We start from the raw sequence: 25,324 nt of genomic DNA on the forward strand, positions 1-25,324 counted from the left end.
GGGAAAAGAGTGGCAACAAGTCCTGTATCTCCCTCCACCCCTAGGTTCAACCCTGCCTCCGCTGTCTGTATGCCCCTGCCTTCAACCTGGTTTCACAGAGTGTGTGTGGAAACAAAGAGACTGTGACTATAGTATATGGGAAGGAAGCCAGTCCATATCTTCCATGTGTGGCCCCTCAGAATCTGATCACTGTTCACGGAGGCAAGTTGAGGTGTAGCCTAATGGTCCCCCTCCAGTGATGAATCCTGATACATACCTGCCCGCTTACAACCTGAATTCCAACAATTCCTCCCCATCTGATAACCCCTCTGGACACCAGTCCACCATCCCATCCAATGATCCCACCAACCCACCCAATTCTAAATCCAATGACCCTTCTTCCATCCAGTCCACAAATAACAACTCTGAATGCAGAAGCTCCCCTCGACCACTTCACTTTCACTCCAAAGACTCCTCCAGCCAGTCCGTTTACAACTCTGAACCCAAGGACTGCTTGGGTTATAGTGTTCGGTTCCTTGATGTGGTGACAAGCTGGGATAACTTTATGAAAGTTTATTTAGTTGCACACTTAATTTTTGTTCACTTTCTGCCAGTAGTATATGCATCAATAAAATTTACAAAAATAAAATAAATCTCAGGGTGACAAACGCCACCCTGATGACAAATACCCTTGATCCTCTGAATTCTTTATTCACCTTTTAGCTCTTATTCATACAGCAACCTCAAGCCTGACCCTAACCCTTCTCCTTCCAAAATTCCTATCTCCTCACTCCATCCAAAGCAAAGCAGAGCCTAGATGAAGAAGTGGATCCGGAGAGACCCAGGATCAAACTCCACCTGACATTCTCTGAAGCCTTGCTAGATGCTTTGCTGAAGCAAGAATCACTGGGTGAGAGAGGGGAGGATATTCTAATTCCCACAGCACAAAACTTCTAAACTTTCATGATGACACAAAGGAGAATCTTTAGGACTTCAAGATACATAAGGTACAATATATGAAGGCAGTCATTAATAAATTTGACTACTTTAAAACATTTCAGAAAGCAAAACAAAGTACCCTAAACACTATAAGATGCAAGTTGGAACTGAAGAGGATTTACAGCATAAATGAGGTGTGAACAACGAATGTTCGGGGGAGCTGATTGAACTGATCCTTTTAACATAATTTATCAACATCGAACTTTTCCAGAGTCCGTCAGAAACAGTGTGTTCTCTATTTTTTATTCTATTCAATTTTTGATTTTAGAATAAATTTAGATTTGCAGAAAATATTCTAAGATGATACATAGAATTTTTTATACCCTTCACCTGGTTTGCCTTAATGAGAACATCTTACATAACCAGGGTACATTTGTCAAAACTGAAAAATTAGCTTGGGTACAGTATCATTAACTGAATGCCAGACTCTATTCAGATTTTATCAGTTTCTCTACTGATGTCCTTTTGCTGTGCCAGAATCTAATATAGAATATCACAGCATTTAGTCACCATATCTCCTATGCCTCCCCCTGATCTGTGACAGTCTCTTAGTCCTTCTTTGTTTTCCATAGCTTAGAAAATTTAAAGAGTATTGTTCATGTATTTTGTACCATGTCTCTCAATTTTTGTTTGTCTCCTGTATTCTCATTATTAGGCTGAGGTTATGGCTTTTATGGAAAAAAGCACCACAAACAAGTGCCCTTCTCAAGTCACATCAGGGATGCATTATCTCTGCACATCTCTCTGGTGATGTCAACCACTGTAAAGCCACTTTTCACATTCCTTTCCTATACCCTCTTTTGGAAGTGAGTCACTGAATCCAGCCCACATTCCAGGGGAGAGAAGGTAATTGGAATTAATTCAAGTTCTGTAAGGAAGATCCACCCCTTTTCCCCTATCTATTTATTTATTCGATTATTCATCTATATTATTGTGGACTCGTGGATATTTATTTTGTTTCTTGAGTTATAATCCAGTACTATTATTATTTGGGTATTTGCTCAAATTGTTCCAACTTTGCCTGTTGGGAGCAATTTCAGGTTGGCTTCTGCACCAGTTTGCAAAGCCTATATTTTTTTAAACCAGAGAATGGTATTTAAAAACCTATATCTGGAGAAGTAATGTCAGCAAAATGGCAGCGTAGCCAGCTCCAAGCTCTCATCTCCTCACAGACACATCACAAAACAAGCAGACTATGTCAGAACCCGTTTTATCAGAACTCTGCAAAACAATCAACAACTTATAGCAATCAAGCAAATGCTGAATCAAGAAAAAAAAATGTGACTTCAAAATCATAGGAAAGTTATTTGGTGATTTCACTTGCCTTGTTCCACCCCTCCCCAGCCATGCAGTGGTTTTAAAGCAGTAGCAACCTGCATTCCCAGAGAGGCACCCTGGTGCCTGAATCAGGAAGGAACAGAGGAGATCTTATTGTAGGTGTCTGTTCAAACCAGCGTGGGGGCTACCTGAACAGCTGATGCAAGTTGTTCATCTCTGTTTCATCTGACTTAGAAGTCAGCATAGGAGAGCAGGTCAGAAAAGTCTCAGGTATTGCTCAAAAGCACTTCAAGGCCTCATAACAACCCTCAGATGCATGGGGGAAAAATTACCTGGTCTTATGGAGTTTATCCACTCTAACATGCCTACTTCTATGGGTCTATGCTTCCTACTTCTACTGTCCGCCATAGTGATTCTGGCATTTCTCCCTTAAGTACTTTAGTCATTCCATGTGGAAACATGTCCACACCATCTAATGCAGTTCCTGCCATGGTGTTAAATCCTATATCCTTCGGGACCCCCATCCAAATGTAATCTTCAATATGTACCACTTGGCCAGCAACCTCAGATTCTGGTCCTGTGTCCACTCCGAGGCTCTTGCCAGTTCGTGACATCTAGGCGCTACCATTATATTGAGATATTGTTCTTACTTTACTGGCAGGCTCAGCATGTCCCTGGCTTGATATATTAGGACTTTTTCCTAGGTATTGACTGTGGGGAGCCCTTGGGAGGCCCTGGGTTAGGAAAGGATTTGGTAGGATGTGACAAAGAGTGCAGCGCCTTGGAGAAATGGCTGATCCCAGGGCTGAAGCAGGGAAAATGCAAAGTGATCCTGGGACATCATCTAGTGCCATCAATCAAGGATGTACAATTTTTTCCCACCCTTACTGAGATATAGTTAATAAAAAATGTATACATTTGAGGTTTTCGGCATGATGCTTTGATATACATATACATTGTAAAATGATTATCACAGGCAAGCTAACCTAGTACATCTTTCATCTCATATAGTTATCTTTTTTTGGTATGGTGAAAACACTTAATATCTACTCTCTTAACAAATTTCAAGTATACGATATTGTTAACTATATTGTTAACTATACATTCGATCCCTAGAGCTTATTCATCTTATAACAGACAGTTTGTACTCTTTAACCAAGCTCTTTCCATCCCCCATCCCCCCGCCCCGTAAACATAGTCTATAAGGATGGACAATTTTTAAATAAATAAATAAAAGTTACAGATATACCAAAAAGACACAGGAGTTGATCTAAAAGAGCTCAAAAGGCTAAAACTGGAATAATTTCCCAAAATACATGATTGTATAGGATTATACCCCAAAAGAATAAAATAAATATCTATAATCATACGGATGTAGATAAAAGACTGAATAAAGAAATAAATGAGAAGAAGAGGCAAATCTTTCCTATAAAAGAATTCCAAATAACATACATAGATATCCACCCAGGACTTCACTTCCTCTTCTTTGGGTGTAGGCTGAAATTAGTGATTTACCCACTTCCAAATAAAAGCATGAAAAGTATGGAAAGGTAAAAACAGTGACTGCATGGCAGAGAAACCTAGCAGACATCTTCTTAACCAAGTGATCAAAGTGAATATCATCAGGTGATAATTCATATGATATCAGGCATCACCTGATATGATGCAATGAGAAGGAGAATACCCTTCAGTGGTATTCTTCTCAAAAACCTGTAATCCAAATCTAACCAATAGAAAACATCAGAAAAACCAACAATCAGGGGCATTCTACAAAAAAGAGTACCTGATTAGTACTCTTCAAAACTCTCAAGATCATGAAAAACTAGGAAAGATAGAAATCTGCCACATAATATAGAAGACTAATGGCACATGGGTAATCTGTTATCCTGGCTTTGGTCAGGGAAGTAAAAAAGATTTGGGGGCAAGAATTATCTGACACGAATGAAGTTTGTAGTTTACTACCATACAATGCAGCTGTTCTGCTGCTGGGTCTTTATCCAAAGAACATCAAAACACAAATGTGTAAAGATATATGTACCCCTATGTTCACTGCAGCATTATTCACAATAGCCAAGACTTGGAAGCAACCTAGGTGCCCATCAAGGGACAAATGGATAAAGAAGATGTGGTATATATACACAATGGAATACTACTCAAACAGAAAAAGGATGAAATCTGGCCATTTGCGACAATATGGATGGACCTTGAGGGTATTATGCTAAGCGAAATAAAAGTCAGAGGGAGAAAGGCAAATACATATGATCTCACTTATAAATAGAAAATAAAAACAACAACAAACAAACACATAGAGGCAGAGATTAGTGGTTACCAGGTGGGTAGCAGGGAGGGAGGAGGGTGAAAGGGGTGATTAGGCACATGTGTATGGTGATGGATTGTAATTAGTCTTTGGATGGTGAACATGATATGATCTACACAGAAATCAAAATATAATGATGTACACCCAAAATTCATATAATGTTGTAAACCAATGTTACCACAATAAAAAAAAGAACTAGCACTTTAAAAAAATGTTTATAGTTTAGCTCTTAGTATGGTATCAATACTAATTTCATAGTTTTGACAAATATACCATGGTTACGGAAGATGTTAACCTTGGAGAAACTGGGTGAAAGGTACACAGAAACTCCATAATAAATTTCCAACTTTTCTATGAATCTGAAATTATTCCAAAATTAAAAGTTCATTAAAAAAGTTACAACATAAAAACAAAATTGTAAAAAGCCCTAAAAAGAGTAAACAAAATTAAAGGAATCCAAGGGTGGGTAGAGTTGGTACCCAGTGTAAAGGTGACTAAGAAGAATGATTCCAATTGATTTGTGAACCCATCATCAACCTGTATTTCCCTGATGGATATGCCCAAAAGAAGACAATAAAATGCAGTGGACTACTTATCCCCCAAGGAGCTTGAGAGCCCAGCAGAAACTTTGTGGAGTGTCTCAGCCATGATTGCCAAAGGCAGGCACTTCAGAACAGTGGCCTAGGCTGGATGCACCTTGTCCACAGGATCTAGATGTAGATATCTTTGCGTTTAAGCTATTTGAAATTTGTTGACCTTCTTAAATACACATATTAATACTTTTTCTCAAATTTGAGGAGCTCACATCCATTAAATTTGTCTGCCTCTTTCTCTCTCCCTTCTCTTTCTGGGACAAGCATTGTATGTTTAATATAATATGTTTAATGGTTTCCCAAGGGTCTTTTAGGATTTGTTCATTTCTCTGCATTCTTTTATCTTTCTGTTCCCCAATTGGACAATCTCTATTGATCTGTCTTCAGTTTTGCAGATTCTTCCTTCTGCTGGCTCAAATCTGCTGTTGAACACCTCTAATGAATTACCCATATCAGTTATTGTAATTTTTTAACTCTTGATATTCCTGTTGGTTCATATTTATAATTTCTATTTATTTTTCTTATCTATTATATGAGTTATGGAATTGTATTTTCTTTAATTTTTTAAATATGGTTTCCATTAGTTTTTAAAGCATATTTATAACTCCTGTTTTGAAGTCCTTTTCTGCTAAGTCCAATATCTCAGCCTCCTCAGAGAGCAATTCTATTGAGAATTTTTTCCTGCACAAAGGCATACCTTCCTTTTTCTTTGCATGCATTATTGAAAAACTGGGATTTTAGATAGTATATTGTACCAACTTTGAATTCTGCTCTTTCTTGGTAGGTGGTTGTGGTTGCTGGATTTTATTTCTTTGTTTGTTTAGTGACTTGCCTGGACTAACTCTGTAGAGTCGTTTCTGACCCTCTAAACCTAATTATCTCCCAAAGGTCCCATGTCCAAATACTGTCACATTGGGGGTTATGGCTTCAACATACGAATTTGGGGTGGAGGGGACATAATTTGGTCCATAGCAGGAAGGCAGAATAATGCCCCTCCCCCCCAAGATGTCCACATCCTGATCCCAAGAACCTGTGACTATGTTACCTTACATAGCAAAAGGGACTTTGCAGGTGTGATTCAATTTAAGGACATTGATTTGGGGAGATTATTCTGGATTATCTGAGTGGGTCCAGTTTAATCTTGTGAATCTTGGAAAGTAGAGAACCTTTCCTGGTCCTCAGTCAGAAAAGTAAATGTGGCTACAGAAGAATGGTCAGAGAGATGCAACACTGCCAACTTTGGAAGCGGAGGAAGAAGACCATGACCCACAGAATGCAGGAAGTTGGTAGCAGCTAGAAAAGGTGAGGAAACAGATTCTGCCCTAGAACCTCCCGAAAAGAACAGACTCACTGACACTTCGAGTTTTAGCCTGGTGAGACCCATGTTGGATTCCTAACCTATAGGACTGTAAGAAAATAAATTTGTATTGTTTTAAGCCACTAAGTTTGTGGTCAATTGCTACAGCAGCAATCCATAATTAATACAAAGCTGTTTATGGGAGTCTAGAGTCTTGATATCTCATGAGAATTTGTTGGGCTCCAGGAACTCACCCAACCCCATCAGCCAGAGCTGGTTTTTGTTTGTTTCTTTGTTTGTTTTGCTGAGGAAGATTTGCCCTGAGCTAATGTCCACTGCCAATCTTCCTCTTTTTGTGTGTGAACCGCCACCAGATGGCTGCTGACAGACAAGTGGTGTAGGTTCACACCCGGGAACTGAACCTGGGCCTCCAAAGCTGAGCATGCCAAACTTAACTACTAGGTCACTAGGCCTGGCCCAAAAATTTCATTACTTTTTAATTTTATACATTCTAATTGGTATGCAGTGGTATCTTTTTGTGGTTTTAATTTGCATTTTGCCAATGACTAACTAGTTGAGCATCTTTTATATACTCATTTACCATATAAGTTCCTTGATATAGTAGTTGTTCAGTTTTCACCAATTTTGTATTTGGTTATTCATTCTCTTGTTGAGATTTGAGAGGTCTTTATATTTTCAGGATAAAGTCCCTTATTAGATATGTAATTTTTTTCCCCAAACTGTGGCTCATCTTTCATTCTTTTAACAGTGCCTTTCAAAGAGCATAAATTTTCAAATTTAGTTAAGTATGTTTCAAAATTCTCTTTCTTAGCTTTGGTGATTATGGCTTAGGGTGTTCTGTGAGGCTGCAATCAAGGTGAAAACCAGGACTACAGTCATCTCAAGACTCAACTGTAGAAGGATCTGCCCCCTAGCTAACTTACTTGGCTCTTGATAGACCTCAGTTTTTTGCCTTGAGACCCTCTTCATCTACCTCATGACATGGCAGCTGGCTTCTCCTAGAGCAAGAGAGAGAAAGGAAATCAAAAGAGTTTGTCCAAGAAAGAAGATGCAGTCTTTATAACCGAACAAAAGACATCCCATCATTCTACCATATTTTATGCCTCAGAACTGAGTCATTAAATCCAGTACATACTTAAATGGAAGGGTTTACACAAAGTATGAATACCAAGAGGCAGGAATAATTGGAGGATATCTTAAAGGCTGTTTGATACAGTTCACCTTCCAGCACCCCAAATCACCACACCTCCACAGGTAAAATACTCTCAGCCCTTCCCATGGTCCCCCAAATTCTCATTCCATTGAAAGATTAGCTCAAAAATCCAGAATCTCATCATCTAGGTCAAGGCCAGGAATGGATGAAGCTCCTCTGGTGTAGTCTCTTACACAAACTACTGAATTATCAGAATCATTCCATTTGATGGAAGAGAACAGAGATCTCAACTATTTATGTAACCACACAGCAGGTCCTGCGAAAGCCTTGAGTAGACCTCTGTGGGAGGTCACACAAAGATCTAAGGCCAGTTATGAACCAACCAGGTCCTAGGCTAGGCCAATCACGTGCAACATTAATGGTTTCACCTCTATCTTAAGAATGTCCAAGACCTGTCAGGCCCTCACTGGAGGGTTACACACAGGTCAATGATCAATGCTCATGGCTCCTACTCCAAACTACTGGGGTGGCTATGCCCAAGCCATTACCAAGGCCAGTCCATGCCTCCTCATGGGATGGGGGAGAGAAGCAAGCTTCCTCTTATCTAAGTCTTTGAGGCCTTAACTAGCTCATCTGGCCTGCACTACAGCTTGTTGACTCCCTAAAAAGTCTCAGGACTCCTTGACCACTGGAGAGCCAGTGTGCAGGGGTCACAGAAGAGCACAAGTCAAGCAAGGAAATGTGTAGATTGAATCAAGGACTTAATGAGTGGACAATTACAGGTCAGGAAGCAGTCACCATGCCTTCATATATTCTGGACACACCCATCTAAAGCCAGACCCCTAGATTCTTCCCAGCTCTGGGAAGGCCCAGGGCTAAGCAGGCATTGGGTTAGAGGTCATAGGCTGGTCAGACATCAATGGCCCAGAACCTCCTTTTGGACTGTGAACTCAGGCCATAACCATTTCCCGTGACCTTCTCTGTCCATGGCAGGAGACCACGCACATCAGAAATAAATTCACTTGATAAACTGCACCCCTGGGCCTCTCCAAGTCCCCATGGTGTTTTGGAGGAGATACGGTTTGACAGTCTTGGTCTTGTTTGGCTCATCTAGTCTGCCACGATGACTCGTGAACTCCCAATGTAAGTGCTCCCTGTCTTGAGCTGTGTAGTTCTCCAAAATGGCTCTGAGAGCAAGAGACCAAGAAGAGATATGTTGGGTCATTGAGATTCAGGGAATAATCAGATTCTAGATAAGAGGATGTCACAGGAAACTTTCCCCATGCATTGTGCCCTTTTCCACAGGCCTGTCCATTACCTCATGATCCATAGCCCTACCCTGCCTTGGAGTGGGAGCCAGCCTCATAGGCTCATCAGAGAAAAAGAGTCAAGCTGCCGATGACATCTATGAGGCACAGCCCTACTCCTTACACTACACTTCCGTCTCAAGTCCATCTCCTGTGCTTGGCCAAGACCTTGTAGGGTTTAGGGGTCAGATAAGCACTCAACCCTCCAAAGAGGCCAGTATCCTCCCTGTCTCCCCCATCCAGGTGACTCCTGGGTTCCGCAATCTTTCAGGGAGGTTCACAAGATGCAACAAGTTTCCTCACCCCAGAGCAGTCTGGATCTGGCACCTTTTCTAACTCCAGATTTTATACTTTCAGCGGGATAAGGTCGTAGACTGTACTTGAGATTAAGGAAAAAACAGGGTCAGGAATGTGACTTGCAGATGAAGGAGAACTCAAAGTGGCAAAGTAAAATAGGATGAAGAAGCAGAGAGGAGGTTTGTCAACCTGGGTATTTGTTTATTATATTATGTTGATGCCTAAACTATATGAGGAAATGTGTGGATATCATAGGCATACAGCTCCATGAATTGTAACAAAGTCTGCACACCCATGCACCTGCAGCACTCAGATGAAGAAACAGAACAAAACAAGTGCCCAAGCACAGATAAGGATTCCTATGCTTGGTGAGCTTTCAGGGTTTGGAGGAGGCTGATGGGATTTGTGAGAATGGTGTGTTTGGGAAGATTGGTGCATCCTGGAGTCTTAAGGTGTTTAGGAATGTTGATGGGCTCAGGGAGTGTTTTTAAGCCTAGGGATTAAGACAACTCACCAGTTGAGTGAGGCGGAGTGAAATGCATGAGGCTCTTATTTATGTAGTCCCATTCACAGTGCCCAGGTAGAGAGGGTGGGCAGGAACTGATCATGGACAAATGAATGAACTCAATGTTTTCCAGCAGACAGAGCCCATAGACAGGGCAGGAATTCAGGAAAGCAGCAACCCATATGAGTTTTGAAATCTATCCACAGGACTCAAAGTACAGCAAAATCAGTTCTCCTTTGCTCTCCGTTACTGTAGTCTCCTCTAATTAGAGAAGAGAAGTGAATCAGGTATTGAGAGGATGAAATGAAGCCACCGTGAAGCCACAGAGCAGGGAGATGGTGACAGGTTGAGAGTAAGGTGGAGAGGAACAGGGAGAAAGAACAGACAACAGATGCACAGATTGCAATGGGATCAGAAAGCAGAGAGAGAGATCAGGAAACATGGTCAAAGAGATTGGGATGATGAGTGGCACTGGGTAAGAGGAGAGAGTGCAGGGCCAGTGAGAGAATCCAGGGAGATGAAGAGAAAGCAGGGAACGGGAAGATGGAAAAGCAGCAGGGAATGGGGAGAGAACATAAGTGACAGTCTGAGAGCTGCAGGAACAGCTTTGGGGGATGCTTAAGGCACAGTTCCCTCCTACCTTTACCCCACCAGGAAGCATTGGTTTTGCTCAAAAAGGAGCACCTCCTAGGAATCCATATGGCACATATTAAAATATAGTTCCTTGTTATGCAGATAACTTTGAGGGAACACATGGTACGCCATTAGAGCCAGCACAACGTGCCTGGATAGACCCACAAAAGGACACACATGGTTTACAGTGGGCAGTTTCAGAGGCTCAGCACACCCTGAGGCAGATAAAGAATCCATAAAGACTGCACATTCTGCCAGCACAATGTCCTGAGGACAACTCAGAGCAGAGCGCCTGATGTGAAGGATTCTGTGTTACCAGATCTGTGAATGGAAGCCATGTAGAGGGATTCCTGCAGGGGAAGGGTATTGGTATGGGTCAATATCCCATGTGAGGAAATCTTTGCCGGGGTATTCTGCCTCATTGGTGTTCTCACACAGAATCACTGATGTAGCTAATTAGAAGATAGCAAATGTTCTTTCAAAGCTTTTGATCCTCTATGAGGAGAAAAGGAATTCATGAAGCTGGCCTGAAGAGATTCTGTGGGGTGAGAGGCCAGAGTCTTGTTATTTCAACAGGACCTGCTGGAGACCTGAGACCCTCCACGCACCCTCAGCGACAGCAGAGTCAAGGTGGGGGGTGTCTTGGGGATACGAGTTTGGGGAAGCCTTAAAGGATTTACCTTGCTCAAGTTGAACTTATGAAAGTGCGTCTTCTCAGCTGACCTTGCTGGCTTCATCACCAACATTGTATCAATGTGATATGGATGAATCATAGATACTAGAAACTTGTAACAAGTTTCTGTAAGAAACAGTATCAAAAAGAATAGAAGTCAACCTCAAACTACCCTAGGATCAAATCTAGGGTATCACCTGTGTTCCTTATGGTTCTGCATTTAAAATGGGAATAATTTTTACTTCCAAGATAGTTATGAGTAATTACATAATTACTAAATAATTAAACTATTAAAAATATGAAGGGCATGGAGCAGTGTCCAGCACATAATAAATGTGACTCTAGTATTACTTTTGTTAATTTACTTAAAATAAATACTGTAGTTATTATATGGTAACAATAATTAATATTCTGCTATAAATGAGGTTACACCTCTTTTAGGTCTCTCAAAAAATACTTTAAAATATGGATTATCTAACTCTATTTTATAAAACATCTTCCTGTTTATAGCAGTACTAATTGCAATTATGTTGGTAAAAAATAATTATAATGTCAATGAGGCATCACATTTCTGCTTATTTCACAGTTGATGGCAGAGCACAACAAGATTGTCAAAAAGTGATACTAACTACTGCTACAAAGGCAGCATAATGCAAATGAACAATGAGAAGGGCACCATTTCACATGAGGAAACCAAAAAGGTGCTGTCCTGACAGTGATGTCTTTCACCAGGCACAAACCCATGCACTGGAAGGTGATCTGTGGAGGTGACACAGGGCAAAGCCTATGGTCCCACCCAGGCCCTCCTCTCAGGGCTGTGCAGACACTCCATGGATGGTCTGCCCCAGGTTCTCCCCTACCCAGTGCCTCTCCAAGACTAGTCATGAGATTACACACAGGGCAGTGATTGTGTCTATGTACCTCATTCCACCCTAACCCCAGGATGGCCATACAGCAGCCTCACCCTGGGTCAGAGCAGAGTCTGAATTTAGATTTAAGATTGTCCAAGTGATGGGGGCCTCCTCTGTTTTCTTTTGACCCATCTGCCCTTCACTGGCAGCCTTCACATCCCTTATCCTTACACAGGAGCTTGATCTCCTCACTCCTCTCCCAGGGCCGGTCACATGGAAGGATGTCACAGGCATGTTGAGGAAAAACTACCATACCCTTGAAACACATACACACATTTGTCCTGACCTTGCCCCTCAGGCTGCATTCACTTCTCAGGCCCACTGTCCAGGCCTGTATGTATCCCCTGGGATCATAGAGGGCCCACCTAGAACTCTGTCCCTCCACACATCCAAAGGCCCCTTCCTTGACACCACCACTGTCCTTTCTACATCCCAAATACCCTTACGAAAGTTTCATGACATGTATTGTCTGGTAGAATCCAAGAGATCTCTGGATCCAACACCTTCTTTAGGCCCAGGATTTATGCCCTCAGTGGGTGAGAGCGACCCTGCTTCAAGATAAGAAGGAACACGGTTAAGGATGGAATTATTGGATGAAGGAGAGTATGACGGCATAAAACAGGCTTTGAATGAAGGAGCAGATAGGATCTTACAAGGGTGAGTTTTCTCTCATTTTTTGTAGTTTATTGATGCTTGATTTTTTTAGAAATCTATTGATGCATAATAGAAATAAAGAAATCTGTTCACATTCGAAATGCACGTCTACACATTTTGACAAAGGATACACACTTCTTTCGCAGCACCCAGATCAAGATATAGTCTTTGTACAGCACTCCAAGAATGACGAAATTTGAAATGTTTGGAGGTGGTTATGAGCTTCTTGAGCAACGAGTTCTTTGGGAGTTTTGTGGTCTTTGGGTGGGTCTTTTGAATCTTCATTGGAAGGCTTGTCCCACAAGAAATGGAGGGATATGCTGGATAGCCTTATTTATATTACCCATTTGCAGAAACCAGGGGACATGGTGGTGCTGGTCTCCACATGTATGAGGACTGTATGTGTCAAGCCAGGCAGAATTGAATTATGTCTTAGCCAGGAATCATGGAAGAGTTATGCTTTGCCTAGGGAGTGGAGAAGCCATGCCTAGTGGAGCTCACCAGCCTTCCCAGTCCTGGGTACCAACCCATTTAGAAAACAGAAGTGTGGCAGGTGCTAGAGATCAGAAAGCAGATCCAAGTAGTCTATAAAAGGATCAGTTTCAGATTTAGGGAGCAAAAAAACAGGTAGAGAACACAGACAATGAGAAGAAAAAAATAAGCAACAGGCCCTGGAGTTCAGGAACAGCTGAGGGGGCTCCTTACAGCTCAGTTACACCATCCCTTGTAGGATCCCTCGAGATGGCACCAATGCAGGTTGTCCAGAAAAATCTCCCATTCTTAATATCCTTAAGCTTGCTTATATCTGCAAAGGCTGTCCTGCCTCATGAGGTAACATTCACAGGTTCTAGGAAATAAGATTTGGACATCTTCAAGGGCCATTATTGGCCATTATTCTGCTTCCCTCACATTACTGTCGCTATTACTTATGAGGAATAAAATTATACCAGTAATTAGCACTGCTCTACAACGAGGGTTCTAACTAATTTAAAACTCATAAAAACTCATGTGCTGTAAGGATTTTCTTACCCTACTCTACAAGAACATCTGCACATTTAAATACTATTAATTAGAATTATAAAAATTGAAAAGACAATAATGTCAATAAAGCATCATATTTATCCCTACATCCACGTGATGACAGAGCGTAACAGGACTTTCTAGTGTGGCACTAATTATTGCTACATGGTATCATAATGCAAATGAATAATGGAAGAAGAGCACCTCCATTTTACAGTAAGGAATAGAGAAGGGGCTGTGGTGACAATGATGGCTTTCACCAGGTACAAGCCAATAGACAGGCAGGAACTCTCTGAAGGTCACACAGAGGATAAAGCCTGTGGTCTCAACTGGGCCATCCCCTCTGGACTGGACAGACGTTCCAGGGATGGTCTGCCCCCTGCTCCCCTACTCAGTGCATATCCAGGACTAGTCATGAGATTACACACAGGTGGGTGATTGTGAATATGTACCTACTCTATCTTACACCTAGCGCTGTCCCTACAGAAGCTTCACCCTGGGTCAGTTTCCATGCTATTATGAGAGAAGAACTTGGACTCAACCTTAAATATGTCTATGTGATAGAGGCCTCATTTGCTTTCTCACGACCCATTTGTCCTGCACTAACAGCATCCTTATCCTCTGACCACTACATAGGAAGCCAATCCTCCAGTTCCAATCTCAGGGCCAGACACAACGAGGGATGTCACAGACCTGTGGAGGGCACACTAGGCCTGGCTCTGGTCCTCAGACTGCCCAGGACCAATTGTTCAGGCTTGTATGTATTTTCTGGGGAGGTACAGGGACAACCTAAGACTCTGCCTTGCACACATTCAGTCCTCTCCCTGGACCCCAACCCATAGGTATTTTTACATCCCAAAGATCTTTAAGGAAGTTTTATAACGTGACCTGTCTAGTCAGTTCTCAGAGATCTCTGTATCTAGCACCTTCTTTAGTCCCCATGTCTTATGCCGTTAAGGGAGAAGCAGAATGAGAGACAGCATGCTTCAGGGTAACAAGGAGCATGGTTATGGAAGTTATTCCTCAATGAAGAAGAGCCCAGGGAGGAGAGAAGAAGAATTATAGGTGCCGAAAGGATCTGTAAACAGGATAAGGATGCAGCCATTTCTTTGGAGTTTATTGATATTTGATGCAGAAACTACATAACAAAATATGTGCACATCATAAATGCCCATGTCTATGGATCTGGACAAAGCTTACACACCCCTCATTGCAGCACTCTGATGACGAAACAGCCTTTGAAGAACATCCTAAAAAGATGATAACTAAAACGCTTGGAGTGTTTTGTGAGCTTTACGAGAATGGTGTTCTTCATGAGTCTCCTGGTCTTTGGGCAGATATTTGGAAATGCATGAGATGACAAGACACGGGAGAAATAAAGAGAGATGTTAGTTGGGCTCACTTATATTTTTCCATTGGCAAACCAAAGGAGACACAGGGATGCAGGCACCGGTATTGTAAAAGTGTGAGTACTCCATGGGTTTGAGGTAGGAGTTGTCCCAAAGGCATGCCCGGACTGGTTCACCAATTGAAGCTCTTTCTTTCTTGGGCAGTATCTGGAGAGTGGAGAAATCGTAGCAAAGCTCATCACTTTTCCTCCCGGTTCTCAGTTCCATCCCATTAGAAAGAAGCGTGGGAGGTGCCAGAGAACAGAGAGCTGATCTAAATAGAGAAGAGGAAGTTTCAGGTTGGGGGAGCAAGAGGCAAAGACGTGAAGCAGACAGTAGGAAAAGAGAAATAACCAACCAATCCTCAGCTGTGGGAACAGCTGAGAGGACTACTCACAGTGCAGTTACATCCTGCCTTATAGTATGTGAAGAGACCTTGTTTCTGGTGTTCACTGATGTTCTCCCAAGGCATGATATCACACTCTGTCACATTTAGTTGATTTTTATTAATCAGAGGACCTGAAAAGAAGAGATACTATAACAAAAAGATCAACACAATACGTCCAGATGTCCACAGACAGGGATATGCTTTGGTCCATAGACCAAAGTCTCAGAGTCTCGTGACACCCCCAGGCAGGTATAGATTCAGCCAAGTCAGAGGACAGAGTATCCTGTGGAAAATTCCATGGGGAGAGGCTTTGGGGCAGGAGTTACTGTGTCATCATCTTCACGAATGTGTCTCATGTCAAGGAGTCCATGCAGGGGCTAAGTGGACACGGGGCTTGGGTTAGGTCAACTCACCCCATATGAGATACTCGTCGTTAGAATATAACATCTTCGAATGGACATGACTACAGGCAAAAATTGATGCATATTCAAAAAATTGCAAGGGTGCAGGGCCCTTGATCATCTGTGAGAAGAAAGCAGGAAAGTCATTTGGAAAGGAGGAGCTCTGAGGGGGTGGTGGACTGTGGGCTTGCTACATCACCAGGACCCACTGCACTTCTGAGACCTCCTCACTCCTCCCGCCGCAGCAAGGTCCAGGGTCTTGTGTGTCTGTGGGAAGATGAATCTGGGGAGGAGATGCTGGATTTACCTGGACAATGGTGATATCATAAAGCAGCTTGGATGTGCTAAGATCGAGGATTCTCAGGTATTTACCAACAAAGACTGTGGGTAAGAAAAAAATAGTCAGGAAAAACTCTGCCCCTCCTCATGTTTAGGCATTCAAGTTTCTCCTCATTCACCGATATCCAAGCCTCCAAGGGACAGAGTTTATGGAAACCAATGAGTTTCCCTGTCTAGCCACCTTTTAGAGGAGGAGATTTTTTGCCCTCCAGTAACCTCGGGTGAGAATCCCCATGGGACCCATGGTGGTGGCTCTTCTTGGGTCCATCCAGGCATACCAACGTCTGAGTTGCAGTAAATAGTTTGAAGGTGATCCTGGAAGCAATTACAATCCTGTACAGCAGGGGTGACAAACAGGGACATCACCACAGCAGAGGTCAGCAGGAGGGTGCATTCCATGGTGGAGACCTAAAAGGCATGAAGGAGAGGTAAATTACAACTCTCTCACAGCAAAACTTACTCCATTCCACCCACTAATGTCTAAGATAGGGCGAATTTTGTCAAAACATGTACCAGCCTCAATTTCTGTGGCCCTGGGGGAAATGGAGTGTTTCCCCAGAGACTAATGGTAGAACTCACACTGAGTTCCTACCTACCTTTGCCAGTCTGGAAGCTTCTGCAGAGAGCCAAAGCTCAAGAGTGGATAATCATCCTCAGGAGGGTGTGGCCTGGACATTCATGGGCCTATGAGCCACACCTCTCACTCTAAATCCTTCTACAGATCAAGCTCTGGCCATATAGCAAAGTGAGGAAGAGGAAACAGATGGAAGTAGCTGGGGCTTTAAGAGTTTCTTAATCAGACTTTCAGATCATCATCTTTTCTTAGCTACATGCACTTTTACTTCCAAAGGGAACTCTTAGATCATCATTCCTCTTTCCTTCCATGAATGGTGGGCACCATTCTTGGCATGGGAATTCCCACACCATGCCCTGGAAAACCAAGTAGGACCCTTTGATAAACAGGAAAATGTCAAATCCTGTGTTAGCCACACACAAAGGAAAGGAAGGAAACTTGACCCTTTTAGTGATTACAGTAAACCCTAGCCACACCATGGATCAATATACCACAACTGTAGATATTTTGTGTCTTCCTTCAGGCAGAAAACTTGAGGCAGGTAGGACAAGTTGGGAGCAGGAATCAAGCTATAGAACAGAGGCAGCCATGATTCACTTACTCAGGACGAGGAATTATGTTTTTTCTAAGCTTTTTTCCCATTTAATTTTATTGACATTCTTAGCCTGAGTTGTAGGAAAATCAGATGCAAGTTGAAGATTAATGAATCTTCTATAAGCATTCTATGTCCATGCCCACCAGCCTCAGACCTTATGACCTGATCTGCTTCATGTGAGCCTGCTGACATTGCCACCATCAAAGTATCAATATAATATTGATAGAACATGGAAACACGTGTTCAAGATTCCCCAGAAGTTCTTCTTTAATCACCCTGAGAAGAACAATGTTGAAATGAATGAAGTCAGCCTCAAACTACCCTAGGATCAAGTCGGAGATACGTTCCTCCCACACTGTGGCATCCAAGATCAGGATATTTATCATCTCTGTTCCTCAAAATACAGTATTAAAATTTAAGCACTTGGAGAAGTACGTGGCACACACTAATGACTCAATACATATCGCTCATGTTTTGTTTTCATAAGTCTCCAAAATCGTTACGTATTCACTCCTCTTACTGCTGTAAGAGGGCATCACAATCATAGCAGCTTAAAGTGACACAAATCTATTTACATTACAGTTATGTAACTCAGAAGTCCCAAATGGGTCTAACTAGGCTAAAATCAAGGTGCCAACATCACCGCTTTCCCCCTGGAGGTCCTAAGGGAGAATCTATTTCCTTATTTTTGAAGATTCTATAGGACACTGTCATTCCTTGGCTCTTGGACACCTTCTTCCATCTTCAAAGCAAATAACATATCATCACTCTGATGTCCTCCTTCCATTGTTAAAATTAATTCTGAGTACAGCCAGGAAAGGTTCTCTGGTCTTAGGACTTGTATTTTAGGATTGGACCAACCTGGATAACCCAGAAAAAATTTTCCTTCTGACGATCTTCAGACTTAATCACATGCGCAAAGTCCTTTCCGCCATGTGAGATAACACATTCACAGGTTTTGGGGAAAAGGAAATGAAGATCTTTAGGAGTTATTGTTATTATTTCTACATATTACTTTCAGTACTATTTATTAGGAATAAAAACGCAGCAGTATTTAACACTGCTTTACAAATAAAATTCTGACATTTAAAAAACCTTCAAAGTATGAATCGTCTAACCCTACTTTACAAGAACATCTAAATTTTTAAAGCAACATTAATTGCAATTATAGAAATAAAAATAATGCGATGGGAAGAGGAACTGAATGAAGGTAAAAATAGAATCTGTCAACATGATGAGGTTTTGACATGCTTTGTAGTTTATTAATATTTGAATTTTCTTAAGTTTATTGATGCATAATGTAGATAAAGAATTACGTGCACATCTACACATTTTGACAAATGCACCTCTCATTCATTGCAGCCCTCAGCTGAAGAGAAAGTCACGAATAACACCTATAAAGATAATATTTGAAATGCCTGGGGAGGCTCACGGGCTGCATGAGTAAGTGTTCTTTGGGAGCTTGTGGGCTTGAGATCTTTGGACATGCACAAGATGGCATGACATGGAGGACTGGAGGATATGCCGAAGCGTGACACCAGGAGATGCAAATACTGGTCTTGTACAAGTATGTGAGCACAGCAAGCCATCAGGGAGGATAGAGGGCCAACAGCACCATTGTATTATGATACTGACTTATGTCATATAACAATCTGGGAAGTGGAAAAACCTCAGCAAGCTGACCCCCCATCCCTTCTTCCTTAAGTCCTACTCCATTTGTAATAAAGAAATGTGACAGGTATGAAAGCACAGGGCATGTGCCAAGAGCAAAGAGAAGGAGCATTGCTCAGGTTAAGGGAGCAAGAAATGGAGAAGAAATAGACGATAAGAAGTGAAAATGGACCACAGGGCCTCGCTGCAGGAACTGCTGAGAGGCTGCTTAAACTGGAGTTACATTCTTCTCTATAGTTTCTTTCAAAATAAAATCTTGTTTCTGGTCTTTGTTGACCTTTCCCCAAGAAATCATATCACACTTGCTCAAGTGTAATTTATTACTATCCAAATCATCAGGCAGAAACAGATTCAATAGCAAAAGAGTCAGTACACTTTGTCCAGATGTCCACCGGCAAGCACACACTGCTGGGAGGTCATAGGTGGTCAGTCCCAGAGGCTCAGAACCCCTGAAGCAGGTACAGAAGGAGCCAAGAACTGCTAGTTTTATGTAAATAGAACCACCAGAGAGTAACTCAGTGGGTGGAATTCTTGGAGTGGGGCCTCCTGTGTGACTTCGGGCATGCATGGGGCCTAAGCTGCAGGGGTCCATTCTGAGAGTTCACACAACAGGAAACATGGCAGGGGTCAACATGCTCTATGAGAGGAAATCTTTGTTGGAAAGCTAAACTTGTTGGCTTTAGAACACAGAATCACTGACTTAGCTAATTTGAGGATATCATACTGTCCTTCAGGCCTTTTAATCATCTGAGGAGAAAGTGTGTGAAAGAAAAGAAACTGAAGAACTTTGATGGGGTGAGGGAAAAGAGTCATGATATTTCACCAGGACTTGTTGGATGTCCGAGACCCTCCTCGCTCTCTCAATCACAGCAGAGTCAAGGCCATTGTGCTGTGGGCAGATGAGTCTGGGAAAGCATCGATGGCATTGTCTTCCTCTTGTCAAACTCCTGAAGCTGCATCTTTTCACCCGATCTTCTGACATCAATATTGATTGATATATTGACACCAGCAGTATATGAAATATAACATGGACAAAATATAGATACTAGAGACTTGTAACAAGTTTCTGTTTAATCACCCTGAGAGGAAAAGTGTTGAGAAGAATGGAGCCAGGTCTCAAACTATCCTAGAATCAAATCTAAGATATACTCCTTCCTGGCTGCCTTTCCTCGGGAAAGGACATTTACACTCTCTGTCCTTCAGATTCTTTAATGTAATATGAGAACAATTTTGTCTACCAAGATGGTGGGAAAACAGTGTTAAATAATGTAAAGCACACATAAGACACAAAGGTGTGTCTGGTACATGGTAATCCCTCAATGCCTGTTGCCATTATTATCGTTTTCATTCATTTCTTCATTAGTTTTCTCTTATTATGTATATAACATAATACCACAACCTTAGCCACAGAAATAATGCAAATTTATTATCTTATATTTCCGTATGTCAGAACCGCAGCAAAAGTCTCACTGGGCTAAAATTGAGGTATCAACAATGCTACCTTCCCTTCTGGAGGCTCTGAAGAAGTATCTGTGCCTGGCTTTAGGAAATTTCAGAGGCTGCCAACATTCCTTGGCTCTTGGCCTCCTCTGTGCATATTCGAAAGCAACAACGTAGAATCCCTCTGGCTCTTACTTCATTTTCCTAACTATTTACGATTCAATTTGGGAAATGTTCTCCACTTTTTATTTTTTTATATTTTTTTATTAATGTTATGATAGATTACAACCTTGTGAGATTTCAGTTGTACATTTTTGTTAGTCATGTTGTGGGTACACCACTTCCCCCTTTGTGCCCTCCCCCCACCCCCCCCCCCTTTTCCCTGGTAACCACCGATCAGATCTCCTTGTCCATATACTAACTTCCACCTATGAGTGGAGTCATATAGAGTTCGTCTTTCTCTGACTGGCTTATTTCGCTTAACATAATATCCTCGAGGTCCATCCACGTTGCTGTGAATGGGCCAATTTTGTCTTTTTTTTATGGCTGAGTAGTATTCCATTGTGTATATAAACCATATCTTCTTTATCCAATCATCAGTTTCTGGGCATGCAGGTTGGTTCCACGTCTTGGCTATTGTAAATAATGCTGCGATGAACATAGGGGTGCAAGGGACTCTTGGGATTTCTGATTTCAGGTTCTTAGGATAGATACCCAGTAATGGGATGGCTGAGTCATAGGGTATTTCTATTTTTAACTTTTTGAGAAATCTCCATACTGTTTTCCATAGTGGCTGTACCAGTTTGCATTCCCACCAACAGTGTATGAGGGTTCCTTTTTCTCCACAACCTCTCCAACATTTGTCGCTCTTGGATTTGGATGTTTTTGCCAGTCTAACAGGTGTAAGGTGATATCTTAGTGTAGTTTTGATTTGCGGGAAATGTTCTCCACTTTTAAGGACTCATGTCATAACATGGAGCCACCGGATATTCCAGGGCAAATCTCCTCAACTCAAGTCCCTTAACCTAAGCACATCTACAAAGTCCCATTCACCAAGTTAGGTCGTATATTCGGAGGTCCAGGGGATTGGGATGCAGGCATTTTTAGGAAGCCATTATTCTGAACACCAAAAATTACTAGCATTAATATTTATTAGAATCAAATTGCAGCAATAAATAGCAAAGCTTTATAAATGAGGTTTTACCTTATTTAAGCCTAAGGCAAAAAAAAAAAAAAAAGGAAAGAGAGAACTGGCTGGTGCTCATTGGAGATCACACGCAGGGCAAAGCTTATGGTCCTGACCAGGCCCTCCTCTCAGAGCTAGGCATACATCCCACGGATGGTCTGCCCCAGGCTCTCCCCAACCCAGTGCCTATCCAGGACTAGTCATGAGATTACACACAGGGCAGAAATCGTGTCTATGCACCCACTCTACCCTAACCTCAGGATGCCAGACAGTAGGTTGGTCCTAGGTCAGGTCAGGCTCTCTTATGGGAGAGGAGTTTAGATTTAGCTTTAAAACTGTCTATGTGATGGAGGCCTCCTCTTCTTTCTTCTGACCCATCTTCCACATACTAGCAGCTTCCACATCCCTTATCACTACACAGGAGATCAATCTCCCCACCCCACTCCCTGGTCAGACAGATAGAGGAATGCCACAGGCATGTTGGGAAAAAAATCACCACAATCCTGACACTGACACTTGGCCTGGCCTTACCCCTTGGACGGCTGTCACTTGTCAGGCCCAACTGTCCAGGCTTGTGTGTACTCTCTGTGGAGATAAAGGGTTCAACCTAGGACTGGGCCCTGCACAAAAGACTGGACCCAAACCCACAGAGATCTTTACATTTGAAAGAACATTAAGGAATGGTCATGCCATGCCCCACTGTGGTCTTATCCCAGAGTTTTATTGCTCCCAGTGAGGAGATACAATGTGCCTCCAGGTAAGAAGGAACAGACACATGGCTGTGTTGCTGGATGAAGAAGAGGTCAAGCGTATACAAGAAGAATTGAATGAAGGTACCAATGGTGTTTCTGGATAGCTTTTTTAAGTCCAGGAACTTTTTAAAGTTTATTGATATATAAACTATATAAAGAAATTTGTACGTGTGATGGGTGTACATCTGTGTGAAGTTTTTTTACGTTCACAGCCCCTCTTATGAGCACCCAGAGCAAAAGACAGTCCATGGAGAGCACCTCAAAAAACTGACACTACTTGACAGTCCTGGGGCGGTGGGATGGTTTGGAAAGGCTGGTGACCTCTGTAATCTGGTAGAATTGTGGGGACTAGTGTGTGGGCAGTTTTGTCTGCTAGGGAGGGTCGCTTGCTTGGAGAGGTCAGTGGTTTTGAGAAGTTGGAGAGTTCATATTTTGGGGAAGTTTGGATATGTTTATTTGAGGAAGACAGGAGATTGAGAGTGACTGTGGGTTTGGAGATGTTGATAGACTTGAAGATTTTGGCTTTGTGGAGGACGTGGGATTAGGGGACGAGAGAGTATTTGGAGAATTTTAAAGACATTAGCCATTTTGTGGGCTGAGGAATCTGGTGGATTGAATCAGGGTTTGATAAACTCCAAGTTAATGAGATTGGTGGCTTTGGGGAGTTAAATAGACATGGGGATTCGAGCATCATGGAGAAGCTGGGATTTGAGGAGCTTGGAAAGTTTGGAAATATTAATGCCTTGGGGGAGGATAGAGGTTTGGAGAGTTTGATGTGTTTGAGCAAGGGGGTAAATTCGAGCAGTGTGGTGTCTTCAGGAAGTCTGCAGGTTTGGAGAGGATGAATGGCCAAGGGATATTGGTGGATTTGGGGCAGTTGATGGACATGGGATATTGTTGGGCTTGAGGAGCTTGATGGTCATGGGACAATGGTGAGTTTGGGGAGATTGAGGTTTCTGTGTGTTTGTTTTAGAGGTTTGTATTTTTTGGAAGGTTGCAGATTTGTAGAAGTTGGCAACTTTAGAGATGTAGATAGGTTCATGGATATTGAGGTATTTGGGATGATTAAGTGTTTTGGACATTTTCTTGGGTTTGAAGAGTTTGGGGAACATTGTTAGGCATGGTGAGGATGTGGTTTGGGAGAGGTTATCATATTTGGGGAGGCATGGTGTTTGGGGATGTTTTAGAATTGGAGACATTGCATATTTTATGGAGGTTGATGACTTTGTGTTTAAGGGTTTGGTTTAATTGGTAGATTTGAGGATGTTAGAAATTTGAAGAGAGCAGTTTGGCTTGGGGAGGATGGTAGGTTTGGGAATGGGGCTAGACCCCTGTTGAGTGACATAGATGGAGCGCAGAAGGCTCTGCATTTGTGGTTCCATTTATATTGATTAGTTCCAATAAGGTAGGCAGGTGCTGACTTTATTCAATTATTGCATTTGATGAATGCAAGGCTGGGGATGTTCCATTCACAACTATGTGTCTCAGAAAGCATCTAATCCTCCCACTGTGGAAGTCTATTTGAAGAATGCGATAAATGAAGCTAAGATCATCATTCCTCTTCTCCCAATTCCTGTTCCCAACCCAATTTGGAAAAGATAATAAGAGTAGGGGATCACAGACCAGAAGAGTGACAAGGTAAAGACAGAAGGGGCAAAGCACAGAGTGAGGGAGCAAGGACTGAAGAAATAGAGCAGAGAACAGCATGATGCGGCAGGGAACAAAAAGTAGGAGCAGGGAGCAGCATTCCAAATCAGAGAAGAAAGACGTGGAACAAGGTGAGGGGGCACAGAAAAGGGAGAAGGAACAAGGAACAGCAAGACAGGACAGGTAAGAGGGACATGAAGGCAGCAAATGTTCCTGAACTGCAGGGACATCTGAGGGAGGCAGTCACAACTACACAATGACACAAATACACTGCAAGTTATCTTGCTTCTGCTCATAGTTGTGTTCCTCTTCCCACCCCAATTCCCACTGAATATATGCAAGTTCAATTTCTAGCATTCAGGAAATCTAGAAGGAAAAAAATCCCGCAATGTGAGGGTCATCACAATGTATCAGGATAGGCATAGACAAGTTCCTAGTGGTTTATGAATTGTCAGTTCCAGAGGCTCAAGACATCCTGGGGGAAATATAGAACTACATATAGTTGTTCAGTGCTAGGAATATAATGTTCTAGTGACCTCAAGAAAGAAAATGTGCATGGAAAGGGACTCTTTCCTGGGCTTGTGAGTGGGGCCCAGTACGGAAGTGTTCATGCAGACAGTGAGATGGCAAGGATCCGGAGATGGATCAACTCACCCCAAAGGGGATGCCCGCTTTGGGAAGTAAGCACAAGTATTCTCCTTAGCAGTCATACACATGAACTCAAACGCCCTTCAGTTGCTTTGATCCTCTGTAATGAGGATTGAAAAGTACTTATATTTATGTAAATCCAGTGTCTTCCTATTTCATCAGGATTCACTGGACTCCGGAGACTCACTCCATTCTTTTGGCCAGAGCTGTTTTTTAATATCTTGTATTTTGGTGGGAACATGAATGTGGGAAGAGTTGGTTTGTTTACCTGGTGATGTTGATTCATGAAAAAGGATATTCTTGCTGACGTGACAAGGACCATGGAATTTAGCAGAGCACGCTGAGGGGAGGGGAGTCACAATTCAGGGAACCCCTGTTGTCAAGGGATGGAAGAGTTTACTCCTCAATCTCCCGAGGAGAGAGTAATCAGAGTCTATTCCTCCTAAAATTCTCCAATGTAAATGAAAATCCTGCGGGGCAATGGCACTGGGGGGGATCCACTCCTTCGGTCCTCAGGGGCTTTGCCCCGCGGGCTCCGGGCGGGCGCCACGTGGCTAGGCAGTGGGAGAGGGTGGGAAGCCAGAAACCAAGAAAGAGCAATGTGAGAGCGACGAAGAGGAAGAGGGAGAAAGCGAGATACTGGAGGACAGAGAACTAA

The 25,324-nt window shown here is 42.4% G+C and overlaps 2 protein-coding genes across 2 annotated transcripts in view; one reads left to right on the plus strand and one right to left on the minus strand.

Moving 5' to 3' along the window:
- The window catches only part of LOC100069257 (metalloproteinase inhibitor 1), a 49,695-nt gene extending 30,408 nt beyond the window's left edge, over positions 1-19,287 (plus strand). The window contains exons 6-12 of the mRNA XM_070263127.1: positions 45-986; positions 1,634-1,824; positions 7,296-7,738; positions 8,631-8,780; positions 11,639-11,753; positions 12,440-12,620; positions 18,685-19,287. Coding sequence (XP_070119228.1) covers positions 45-239 — 195 coding nt within the window. The 3' untranslated portion in view covers positions 240-986; positions 1,634-1,824; positions 7,296-7,738; ... (2 more) ...; positions 12,440-12,620; positions 18,685-19,287. The remainder of the gene's footprint in view (positions 1-44; positions 987-1,633; positions 1,825-7,295; positions 7,739-8,630; positions 8,781-11,638; positions 11,754-12,439; positions 12,621-18,684) is intronic.
- Positions 14,728-16,740, minus strand: LOC106782950 (metalloproteinase inhibitor 1). Its single transcript, XM_014738308.3, has 6 exons — positions 16,733-16,740; positions 16,432-16,561; positions 16,122-16,195; positions 15,827-15,935; positions 15,423-15,544; positions 14,728-15,193 (listed from the first exon to the last, which is right to left on the minus strand). Exons 2-6 carry the CDS (start codon positions 16,550-16,552, stop codon positions 15,026-15,028), a joined length of 594 nt encoding a protein of 197 aa, XP_014593794.3. The 5' UTR covers positions 16,553-16,561; positions 16,733-16,740; the 3' UTR covers positions 14,728-15,025.
- Positions 19,288-25,324: the final 6,037 nt, after the last annotated feature.

Source organism: Equus caballus, chromosome 3 (assembly GCF_041296265.1).
Source record: "Equus caballus isolate H_3958 breed thoroughbred chromosome 3, TB-T2T, whole genome shotgun sequence".
NCBI classification, from domain to species: domain Eukaryota; kingdom Metazoa; phylum Chordata; class Mammalia; order Perissodactyla; family Equidae; genus Equus; species Equus caballus.

What these genes read in the sequence shown, in the direction of transcription:
- LOC106782950 (XM_014738308.3), bottom strand. Translation starts at nt 16,552, where the DNA reads ATGGAATGCACCCTCCTGCTGACCTCTGCTGTGGTGATGTCCCTGTTT. An exon ending in CGACGAGTATCTCATATGGG is followed by an intron (nt 15,545 to 15,826) that starts GTGAGTTGACCT and finishes TCTTCTTTTCAG; the next exon opens with GTCCTCTGATTAATAAAAAT. An exon ending in AGGCAGGATGTAACTGCACT is followed by an intron (nt 15,194 to 15,422) that starts GTGAGTAGTCCT and finishes TCCACTCTCCAG; the next exon opens with ATACTGCCCAAGAAAGAAAG.